The sequence below is a fragment of the Sinocyclocheilus rhinocerous genome, unplaced genomic scaffold, assembly GCF_001515625.1.
Source record: "Sinocyclocheilus rhinocerous isolate Xijiao unplaced genomic scaffold, SAMN03320098_v1.1 scaffold258, whole genome shotgun sequence".
NCBI lineage: Eukaryota > Metazoa > Chordata > Actinopteri > Cypriniformes > Cyprinidae > Sinocyclocheilus > Sinocyclocheilus rhinocerous.
The window spans coordinates 193,419-205,413 of NW_015634010.1; the positions used below are offsets into that span (position 1 = coordinate 193,419).

The 11,995-nt window shown below is 39.6% G+C and overlaps 1 protein-coding gene and 1 long non-coding RNA gene across 4 annotated transcripts in view; one reads left to right on the forward strand and one right to left on the reverse strand.

The window, feature by feature from the left end:
* Positions 1-11,995, forward strand: part of LOC107744885 (uncharacterized) — a 49,031-nt gene that overhangs the window by 20,112 nt on the left and 16,924 nt on the right. For all 3 annotated transcript variants that reach the window (XR_001640537.1, XR_001640536.1, XR_001640535.1), the window contains exon 4: positions 8,575-8,666. This is a non-coding gene — a long non-coding RNA (uncharacterized LOC107744885). The remainder of the gene's footprint in view (positions 1-8,574; positions 8,667-11,995) is intronic.
* Positions 1-11,995, reverse strand: part of LOC107744884 (plasma membrane calcium-transporting ATPase 1-like) — a 35,636-nt gene that overhangs the window by 5,124 nt on the left and 18,517 nt on the right. Inside the window, exons 3-15 of the mRNA XM_016558702.1 lie at positions 11,194-11,391; positions 10,832-11,089; positions 10,464-10,589; positions 8,489-8,647; positions 4,531-4,686; positions 3,575-3,789; positions 3,039-3,281; positions 2,096-2,337; positions 1,574-1,811; positions 1,238-1,417; positions 1,066-1,153; positions 846-952; positions 545-736 (exon numbers count right to left, since the gene is read on the reverse strand). Of these exons, the coding sequence (XP_016414188.1) occupies positions 545-736; positions 846-952; positions 1,066-1,153; positions 1,238-1,417; positions 1,574-1,811; positions 2,096-2,337; positions 3,039-3,281; positions 3,575-3,789; positions 4,531-4,686; positions 8,489-8,647; positions 10,464-10,589; positions 10,832-11,089; positions 11,194-11,391 (2,402 nt within the window). The remainder of the gene's footprint in view (positions 1-544; positions 737-845; positions 953-1,065; positions 1,154-1,237; positions 1,418-1,573; positions 1,812-2,095; positions 2,338-3,038; positions 3,282-3,574; positions 3,790-4,530; positions 4,687-8,488; positions 8,648-10,463; positions 10,590-10,831; positions 11,090-11,193; positions 11,392-11,995) is intronic.

The following is an 11,995-nucleotide window of genomic DNA, read 5'->3' on the forward strand; positions in this document are numbered from 1 at the left end:
GCATAATGAATTTAAAGATGAGAATCCTGAGCTGAAAAAAAGAATCAGATTAGACAATATTTATGACAGGTGCTGAAAATTCTGGTGGGGTCTGATTATGAGTGGGCCTACTCATGAGCAATATCCAGGGAAAATTACACACGAAACAAGCAGAACACCTGAGGCTTGAGGCCACGTCCAGCCTTGGCTACTGACAGCATTGCAAAGTGCAAATGTAATCCTCCCATTCATTATGCAATAATACAGGACCTCAACTGCAATCAGCCCGACTATCATTCCATTTAACAGAGGAGAGCTGGCTCATTTGGACTGGTGCTTTGCCTGTGGACAGCAGTCCCAGACCCCATGCTGACTGCCTGCAAGTCTTCCTGCCTCAGACTAACAATTTCCAATCACTTCACACAAGATGGGTAGCAATCAGCTGCTTCCATCAGCCACCATGGTGCATCTGTTAAGACGCAATCCTTTCCGTAGAGCTGCACTATTTAGCTTAACAGCTCCGTCATTTTGCTTCATGGTTAAAGAGAGCTTTTTATAGTGATACCTGTGTGATGCAAGCTCCAGTGAAGGCCACGATCACAGCCACCACATTGACGGTGAGCTGGAACTGAAGGAATTTTGAAATGCTGTCATACACGTTCCGCCCCCACATTACGGCCTTGACGATGCTGCTGAAGTTGTCGTCAGTGAGAATGATATCGGAGGCTTCTTTAGCCACGTCTGTGCCGGCAATGCCCTGAGAATAAAAAGCACACTATATAAAAAAGCCATTCAAAACTAAATCTAGCACACAGAATCCTTGGAGAAGTCATTTTTTCGTAGCCACTTCAGGCAGACTCACATACCATGGCAAAACCAACATCTGCCTTTTTTAAGGCAGGGCCATCATTGGTACCGTCTCCTGTTACCGCCACAACCTGCCTCCGCTCCAAAACGGTGCTGTCAATTATACCTGAAGGAAAAGACATGCATCAAGACAAACTAGCATGACATTACTGAGCAGAATTATATATTTTTTTAACACAGAGACTCGCTCCTCCAGCATGAGCGAGTAATGCTGAGCACCTTTGACTAGTGTATGCTTGTCTGTCGGGGAAGATCTCGCCAGCACCCGGAGTTTAGGCCATATTTTGTCAATTCTCTCTTGTTCAATCTGGAAAAAAAAAGGGATTACATTATAAGCTTGTGATTTTCTGTGTTTCTGTGAGTCTTGCTGCTAATAAATTGTGCCTCTCACCTCTCCTTTTTCATTACGGATCCGGCGGTTGAACTCTTTGCCCTCCAAGCAGAGGAAGTCATCTCCTGGCTGCAGGATGCCACATTTAGTTGCTATAGCGCGGGCAGTGTTAAGATTGTCCCCGGTGACCATGCGCACCGTGACTCCAGCACGCTGGCACCTTCTAATGGCATCAGGGACCTGAGCAGGAAACAATAAGTGAGCGTGACCGAGAGAGCTTATTATATGACATTACATAGTCTCTCTTGCTATAGAACATGGTTTTATTTACTTTGAAGTATTAATTTTACAAAGAAATCCCTCTTAAAAACTTGTTAAAATAGCTAAGGCTTGTACCTCTGGTCTAACTGGGTCTTCAATGCCCACGATACACACACAGGTGAGCCTGGTCAGGATATCGCTCTCATTATCCCAGTCTGGTTCACCTTCAGAGGCAGGGAAGTCCCTGTAAGCCAGGCAGATGGTCCTCAAGCCCTCAGAGGCCATTGGTTCAATCACTCTCTTCACCACGTCATCTCTGTCCCTGGGCCGAAAAACCTTTGCCTCGCCCGTCACTGTCAGGATTTTATAACACCTGTGTGAGGAGAGAGCAGGTAAGATATTGTAGATACCCAACAGCACACAGCAACTGAGCCATCCAAGTAATTTCTCCGGGGAAATCTATCAGTAACACAGCCTCGGGGGGCTTTAGAGGGAGAGGTGAAGCATTTGATCTGCCAATCAAGTTTGCTGACACACCTCTCACATGCTTCTTTAAGGAAAGCACTACAGTGTTTTACTTATCCTATAAGATGTTAAGGCGTTAACTTGTGTCAGGCATTAACAATGACCAAACATTTATGATTGAGGATGGCATACTTCTTCAGCAGAATCTCGGAGGCTCCTTTGCTGAACATCCGGAAGCTTCCATCAGTATTCTTTAGCACGGTGCTCATGGATTTCCTCACGGAGTTGAAGGTGTAGACTTTGTAAAGCTTCTCTTCAGGGATTTCGTTGCGGACTGCTTGATAGTCTTTTTTCAAGTCCATGGCAAAGCCCAGCAAGGCACATTCAGTTTTGTTGCCCACCTGACGATTCAGGCCTCCCTCCTTCTCAGGGGACTGAAAAAAAAATAAAAAATATACCCATTAAAACACTTTGAGTTGTTGTGCAGTATTTTATTCAGCCATTGTGACAAAACAGCCCATTAGGCACCACTGCCAAATAAACAGTAGTAAAAGACGCTGCATTATGGTCTGCTGCTGTTATTTAATTTCAGTCATATCTGACTCAAAATGAACTAGGAGCTGTAACTGTGTTGTGTACTTAAAGCTTGTGAGATTCAGTGTTATTTTAAAAGTGCTATTTATATACTATTATAGTATTAATATTTTGAATTAGCCTTGATTTTTATATCTTCAGTTTTAATTTCAGTACAAGCTTTATGTGGTTTTGACATTTTAAAGTTTGTTCGTTCTTTTACATACATTTTTATATTGTTTTTGTTTTAGTAAATTTAATATTTTAACTTAAACCTGTTTATTTCAGTTAATTGCCAAGGTAATAGATCTAATTTTCATGTTTCATGTAATATTTATTTTATTTTAGCTTTACTTATCAAAAACCATTCGTAACAAACCTATTAAAAATAACAACACTGGTGAGATTTACCTCAAGTCATTACAGACTGATAGTTCATAAGTCAATGTGTAGTTAAAAATGCTCAATAAAAAGTTAAAATTTTTCCTTTAATTTAATACAATTAATTTACAATGATGAAAAAAAAAAAAAAAAAGGGTATTATGCTTGTCTAAGGACTCACCATGATTTTGGTGGTGTAAGCACAGTTGACACTGATGCCCAGTATGAGCAGGTCCATGGTGCTGGCAGGAATGACATCAGGCTCAGGGACTTTCTTGTAGTGCTTGTCAGAGATAAAAACCTGAACAACTCTCATCCGGTTCATAGTCAGAGTCCCTGTCTTGTCCGAACAGATGGCTGTGGCATTGCCCATGGTTTCACAGGCATCGAGATGCCTCACCAAATTATTGTCTTTCATCATTTTCTAAAATATAGCAGCAAAGTAAAACAATGAAAAAAAGTTAGATGGAATGGAGGGGGGGTGATAGACAAATCAACAAAAAACAGTCCACTATTAAATGGCAGAAATCCAGAGATGTAATATTACTGTACCGGCAACAAGGGGAAGTTAATAGATGCAAAAAGATATGGCAATTCGTATGATTATTAGATCAACATGTACTGTACATTGACTAACAAAAGTCTAGACAGAGGGCTAATGTCACAAGATGGTCGGTACAGGCCATGAATATTTAAACAGAAGATGCAGGGTCATACTTTGACAGAGTAAGCCAGCGAGATGGTTACAGCCAGCGGAAGACCCTCTGGGACGGCCACCACCAGCACGGTCACACCGATGATAAAGAACTTGACAAAGAACTGGACATAAATGGGAGTGCATTCTTTTTCCCAAGGAAGTCCCTGGATCCAGAAAGTGTCCACCACGAACAGCACCACCAAGATTATCACTGTGATAGCTGACATCACTAGACCTGCACAGGAACACGTACATTAAAGGTCTGGGTATACTTACCGTTCCGTTCAGTCTCGCACACGGTGGCGTCCGCACAGCTTTCAAAGTATACTCAATCCCGGATAAGCACAGATGGACAAGTTCGACACATGTACAGACCACTTTCTTGACTCGTTCAGTCTCAACATTAACCTCTGTGCTGTTGTACGCAGCACATCTGCACAGTCACAAAAATTGGGCTGCATGCGGATGGTGTGCGCGGACACTTCTGATGATGAAACCTGCATCACGAGGACAGTGGAACGCGGACGGCCGAATTATACTTTGGGCTTAACACTTCTAAAGCACACGCTGCACACACCTGAGTTCACAGCAAAAACCATTAGCACTGTGAAATTGACTGTTAGGCTCACAAAGTCGCTTGACAAATGCAGTTTTCTGTCCTTTGTTGACATGCTTCCTATTGAAACCAGAAGTTTGGCAAGACATCCTTTTTGAAATAGCTAACAGACTTTAGTTATGTCACAGTCATGAACCTACTGCTAGTCAGTTGCAGAAGGTAACTGGGGCGGGATTTCATTCTTGAGAGCATTTGATTGGACAGTAATCGGTTTAATGCAGGAAGAGTCATCAATATATTTAGCCAGTTTTCCCAGAAAAGTGTACATTTTAAATGCATCTTCTTCCTAAAGTTTCATTTTTTTTCTAGTTTTTTGGAGGACACTAGCATAATAAATGATCTCAAAGCAACCATGCTTACCTGCTTTTCCAATTTGGACCGCTAATTTGGTCAGTTTCCCTTGCAAAACTGATTTCTCTTTCTTTGGCATGTTGGATTTTTTCTTCTCCTCACCCTCAGCCCCTTCATCACAGTTTAGAGGCTGCATCTCCATTGCTGCACCATCCTGGGCTTTAGCTACAAATAGAAAGAAAGAAAACTGTGAATATCAGGGATGAACTATCTGACAAGCTGATGTCAAAACAGAACTGTGCATTAAGTGATGCAGAGTAAATTCATAGTAACAAAACTACAGCAGCAACAAGTCTGTGTTGGCTGAATATATTTAACAGCTTCTACAGTTAAAGATAAAACTTCAAGCACTCTTTTTGATGAGTCCTTTTTAAGGCAATGTTTGAAAAAATTTTTTTTTTATTAAATCTAAAACAATTAATGCATTATTATTAAATTATTATACCATTACAAATTAAGTTCATTTGTAGGTAACTAGTTAAGTATTTAAATAATTAATCCTTCTAGGCTGTTGGTGACTGGGCTTATTTGTTTATTGATTTTTAAATGACATAAGACTCTGGACTTTGTGACTTCCTGCACTTGCTATACTTCGTAGTCATTTTGTAATAAACCCAAAAGCAAGACGTGAATAAAAACCGTTCTGCTGCACAAACGTGTGTTTATCGTGTTTGGTCACTGTTGCTATGGTTACTGGTAAGGAATACGGGCTCCCGTTGCACGTTCATACAGACAGTATTCGAGAAGCTACTGTAAGTTGCTGTGTGAACGGGACACCTGTTTGTAAATGCGGTTGTCAATCCCACAAACGGACAGTGTGAACGTAGCCAATGATTAATCCTCTGCTGCCATCTACTGGGTATAATGTTAATCATGTCCTTTTATCTTACAAGTCTTTGTTTTTCATGTCAGCTTCATGAATGTAAAGTGAATCTTTAAAATGAATTTTAACTGTAGAGTTAACAAAATAATAATACAGGGTTTAAAATATAAGTGTTTAAAAAAAAATTTTAAGCTGGGTGAGTTTGCATCCCTGGACTATGCAGTGGGCACAAAAATTTGAGTATTCTAGGCTGTTGGTGACTGGGCTTATTTGTTTATTGATTTTTAAATGACATAAGACTCTGGACTTTGTGACTTCCTGCACTTGCTATACTTCGTAGTCATTTTGTAATAAACCCAAAAGCAAGACGTGAATAAAAACCGCTCTGCTGCACAAACGTGTGTTTACCGTGTTAGGTCACTGTTGCTATGGTTACTGGTAAGGAATACGGGCTCCTGTTGCACGTTCATACAGACAGTATTCGAGAAGCTACTGTAAGTTGCTGTGTGAACGGGACACCTGTTTGTAAATGCGGTTGTCAATCCCACAAACGGACAGTGTGAACGTAGCCAATGATTAATCCTCTGCTGCCATCTACTGGGTATAATGTTAATCATGTCCTTTTATCTTACAAGTCTTTGTTTTTCATGTCAGCTTCATGAATGTAAAGTGAATCTTTAAAATGAATTTTAACTGTAGAGTTAACAAAATAATAATACAGGGTTTAAAATATAAGTGTTTAAAAAAAAATTTTAAGCTGGGTGAGTTTGCATCCCTGGACTATGCAGTGGGCACAAAAATTTGAGTATATTATCTGCTGCTCTGTGCTGGGGACTATGATTTTCTCCACAAGAAGCATATTCTAATTAAACTGTGGTTCCCCCACGTGACAAATACAATTAACCCTCTGATAAATCGTGGTCACTACAGTGGACAGCTATTTGGAAGCCATTTTGAACCATTTAAGATGTAGCATCATGTCCCAACCACCAACTGGCGAACAAATGATTGTTGTCTACGATTCCATTTAATTGTTGTTTTTTTAAACTGGGTATAATGTTAATCATGTCCTTTTATCTTACAAGTCTTTGTTTTTCATGTCAGCTTCATGAATGTAAAGTGAATCTTTAAAATGAATTTTAACTGTAGAGTTAACAAAATAATAATACAGGGTTTAAAATATAAGTGTTTAAAAAAAAATTTTAAGCTGGGTGAGTTTGCATCCCTGGACTATGCAGTGGGCACAAAAATTTGAGTATATTATCTGCTGCTCTGTGCTGGGGACTATGATTTTCTCCACAAGAAGCATATTCTAATTAAACTGTGGTTCCCCCACGTGACAAATACAATTAACCCTCTGATGCATCGTGGTCACTACAGTGGACAGCTAGTTGGAAGCCATTTTGAACCATTTAAGATGTAGCATCATGTCCCAACCACCAACTGGCGAACAAATGATTGTTGTCTACGATTCCATTTAATTGTTGTTTTTTTAATCCATTTTTTTGTTTTGATATATTGCATAATATATTAAATAGTCTTCAGATTTTATCATTTATTTCAATGCTTACAGTCTATATTTATTTATTAGGTCATATAAAACTGTAGACATGTATACTGTATGAGTGCAGATATATGTGTGCATGATTGTGTTCGAGTGTGTGGTGGGAGGGTGTGTGTGCTTGTATTTGTGCTCACATGTGTATGAATAATATAAAAAAAATAATATTACTTTGTGATTTAATAATTCATGCATCAGAGGGTTAAGTGAGCAGATAAATTATATTATAATAGTGATTATAAATGAATGATAATTTTATTACAGTAGGAGCAAACACAGCTCAAGAACATCCTCACATTTAGGAGCCACATGCAAACCCATGTGACCAAGTATCCTAGGAGACATAAAACCTCATCACCACACTCAGATGTCCAGTCCATCACTTATCACCATCGGCTATAAAAGAAGACATGCACATACTTATCCCGATCTCAAGGCCATCGCTCTGCGTGCTGAAAGTACAGCCTGCCAGTGAGGTAACATCACACAAACAAAGAACTCGGCATGCGTGCAATCATACAGACAAGCACGCAGCAGTGCATCTCCGTCGGCCTGTGTGCAGGATTTAACCGGTGTGTGATGTGAGGTAATGCGACTGCGTTTGAATTAGCGGGGGGGTAAGGGCCGACATGAGACTGCTATTCTACTGTGCAGTGTTGTCGCGCTCTACTCACAGAGCTGTAATGGTAGTCTGGTGGATTAGAGCTCATTTCTGGCGGGGCGATCTGTAGCAGGGGCTTCAATAAACACAGGCGTGCGCTACTTATAGAGAAAACACTACAGAGTTGGTTTCTGAACACAAGGCGGCCTGACTGTGGACTCTTTCCTGCTTGAGTAGGTGATTTTAGATGATAAAAGGTTTGAAGAGAGACAGGTGCAGATACCTTGATATAAGAACACAGCTGCACAGCATGTTGAAAAGTTTAGGGTTAGTAAGAATTTTTTAATGTTTTTAAATGAAGTCTCATGTTCACCAAAGCTGCATTTATTTTTTCAAAACTGATCAAAAACATATTACAACTTAAAAGAACTGTTTTCTATTTTAATACATTTTAAAATGTAATTCATTCTTGTGTTGGCAAAGCAAAATTTTCAGATGCTCCAGTCTTCAGTGTCACATGACCCTTCAGAAACTAGACCACAAATGCACAAAATTGCAATGAGGTGCACTGAACAGCAACTTGGGGCCCAACCTCTGCAAGTACTGAAATATTCATGTATCTGCAGGCACTCATTTGGAGACCCAACACGTGAGCCATGGGCTGCAGAGATGCATTAAATGGCAGTTAGGTAATGGAGCGCACAAGAAATCGTTACATTTTTCTATGAGTCATTGCTTCAGACATTTTTTTTTACCAGACAGAAAAATACTGCTAATTTCTAAAAAAAAAAAAAATAATTCTCACTTTTCCGAGTTTGACAAAAGCACACTTTCATGAAGGCTGGAACACACACATGCAGCCTATTCTATTCATCTCTCTGCAGCCACAGTAGCAGATTGAAGAGACTGAAAAGGCCACTGGTTGGTCTATTTTAGTTTCTGAGGCAGACTAAAAAGACACCAAATAATCCAGACAACTTACTTTTCTTCTCTTTCTTTTTCTCTTTCTCTTTCTTCTCCTTCTCTTCATCATCATCATCATCTTCTCCCGCCCCCAATAACGTGAAGATGATTCCAGTTTGGGAATTGACTCCAACAGCAGTGACAACCATTTTTCCAGAGCCCTCCATGACATGAGTACCTGCACAGAGGAAGATGAGGTGAATAAGGGTCACATGCCGCTCATATTGGTGCCAATACATTCACGACTGGATCTAAAACACTCACACAAAGCTCAGTTTACGACAAATAACTAGTTGTCCAGTGTTTTTCCCCACACAGAACAGGTTTACCAAACTTGCTCTTAAAACATGGGTATAAAGATGACTAAGTATTTGACATAAAAAAGGTGATTATAAAAACTGCCCTAAAAATGTCCCTGAAAATCAATACCTATGCAAATATTGGCCCTTAATATAAAAAGTTAATTTCTGACCCTGGTCCACACCAACGCACAATAATGCTCTGTTTATTATAAGCATGTGCTGCAGTTATGTCATCTGCCACTTTAAATGCTTGAGTTCTTTAAAGCAGAATGGATTCTGATTGGCTGTCAGTGTTTTTCATCATTCGTCAGCTGGATACAATTATTTTGAAATTAATTCCAACAGTTGTTATTCTGTTATTATCGTTATAGTTGTGGTGTGGACTCCGTTATTCTTTAAATTTAGAATGATTTTTAAAATTATATCTTTGTTATCGTTCTTTGGATGAAGGACTCTTGAAACAGGATGAAGACTCAAAACAGGCAGATCTTCAAATCAAATGACATATTATTGGGCTCTATGAGCACCAGCCAAAGGTAAAAGCAGAAATGAGTGGCCATTTTCTTCCTGGCCTTCAGAAATGAGCTTCAGTATAGCCCTCAATAATTGTTTAAGCTTGAGAAGGGGCTCTGAAAAACTGTCAGGGAGAGGTTTTTGCTGGGTTAGACTTAGTATGCTAACGCAGGCTCTGCTGGAGAAGTGCCCACTCCTGCTCACAAATCCCCCCTCATCTCCTCTGGGATGGCACACAGCAATGTCATTCTATCAGAGAATCAACTGGCTTTCATAAAATGGGATTAGCTGAAGATGTGCAATAGCCTCGCTGAGAGGTAGCAGGTCCTACATAGCAAACATCTGAACTCCCAAGATGGACATTTATTTGGTTCGGCTGAACTTTTGGGTAGAGTTGAGACAGGACACAAAGAAAATGCTAAAATGTTACAGGGTTGTGCAGCCAAATGTGAATCAAAAGTGTGTTTTGTTTTGGTTTGTTTCACTAGTGACGGGTTGCAGTCTCTGTAAATAGTAGGGTTATGTCCCTCTTTAAATTTAGAATGATTTTTTAAATTATATCTTTGTTATCGTCCTTTGGATGAAGGACTCTTGAAACAGGATGAAGACTCAAAACAGGCAGGTCTTCAAATCAAATGACATATTATTGGGCTCTATGAGCACCAGCCAAAGGTAAAAGCAGAAATGAGTGGCCATTTTCTTCCTGGCCTTCAGAAATGAGCTTCAGTATAGCCCTCAATAATTGTTTAAGCTTGAGAAGGGGCTCTGAAAAACTGTCAGGGAGAGGTTTGTGCTGGGTTAGACTTAGTATGCTAACGCAGGCTCTGCTGGAGAAGTGCCCACTCCTGCTCACAAATCCCCCCTCATCTCCTCTGGGATGGCACACAGCAATGTCATTCTATCAGAGAATCAACTGGCTTTCATAAAATGGGATTAGCTGAAGATGTGCAATAGCCTCGCTGAGAGGTAGCAGGTCCTACATAGCAAACATCTGAACTCCCAAGATGGACATTTATTTGGTTCGGCTGAACTTTTGGGTAGAGTTGAGACAGGACACAAAGAAAATGCTAAAATGTTACAGGGTTGTGCAGCCAAATGTGAATCAAAAGTGTGTTTTGTTTTGGTTTGTTTCGCTAGTGACGGGTTGCAGTCTCTGTAAATAGTAGGGTTATGTCCCACCTGACAGCAGCATAGGATCTTTCTCCATCGATTTCTTCACATGGTCAGACTCTCCAGTTAAAGAGCTCTCATCTATTTTGAGGTCATTGCCCTGGATGAGAATGCCATCAGCAGGCAGGAGGTCACCTGATGAAGAACGTATCCCATCACAATAATGTACATTACCGTGAGCAGCTTTTGAATTTATTTCAAGGTGACTATACAGAAAAATGTATACAGAACTACAGCTGAAAAATGACTATACAGAATACAGCTGAATACCAGTGAAATGTCAGACAGATAGGTTTTTTTTTTTAAATACTATACTCGAACTTTTGAATTTCCCTCTAAAAAGGAAATGAAACCTCTGCAAATTTATGTCGGCTTACCATATTTAATTTGTGCAATGTCCCCTACGACAATCTCGGCCACAGGGATCGGAAGGACTTGCCCTCCCCGAACCACCATAAACTTCTGCTCTTGTTCAATGCGGCTCTGTAAGCCACGGAACTGCTTCTCTTTGCTCCAGTCATTGAAGGCCGTCACGAGCACCACGCAAATAACAGATAGAAGGATAGCTGCTCCTTCGATCCATCCGGCCTCAGCTTCTCCTTCATCCTCTACTCCACCCGCTGCTTCTCCACAATCTGCGCACACACACACACACACAAAATAAAACTCGGCTCAGAACAACCTGAAATTGAGATGATGATCTATAAATAAGGCAGAAGGAGATAAATAGGTTACTTACTTTGAGTTTCTGAATCCGGAGGTTTATAAAAAGAAAGGCCCAAAGAAACTATTGCTGCCACTTCCAAAATAATCAATGTTACGTCTTGTAATGCTTCCCATACTAACTGAAGAAAGGTTTTTGGCTTTTTCGGAGGTATAAAGTTCTGTCCAAATGCTACTTCTCTTTTTTCAATATCTGGGGGCTGCCCACTTAATCCTGGAAGAAAAGAGTAAGAAAAATTTTTTTATAATTCAAGTAAACACTGAATACAGCTCTTCTTGTATTGCAGCATACGATGCTTAATGCGTTTCTATGAGAGCCAGGATTAGTGAGGAAGAAAGGACCTGTGGGTCAGCAACAGTAGCTTTTAAAGATAAAGACTTTCTGAATAAGATCAAAAGGTTATGGAGAAGCAATACGACTAAAATTAGGGATTGGGAACTCCACATACATATATATATATATATATAAAAAGGTAATTTTGTTTAGGCAAACATTTTACAAGGTTGATCAAATGGAACAGAGAATTGTTGACTTCTTTAGAATGTATAGCCTACCATTTATTATTATATTATTTATATTTACATCTATTTACATTATCGTTCAAACATTTGAGGTTAGGGCTGCAACAAACGATTATTTTGATAATAGTTTAATCTAACGATTATTAGAACGATTAATCGACTAATCATCGATTATTTCGCTGATTAATCAGTGGACATTTTTTGATTATTCATCTTTTGCAATTAGTTAAAATATCGAGTTATACATATTCTAACAAATAAATTAAGGTAATCACTTCAGCTTTTGAAAGTCATAT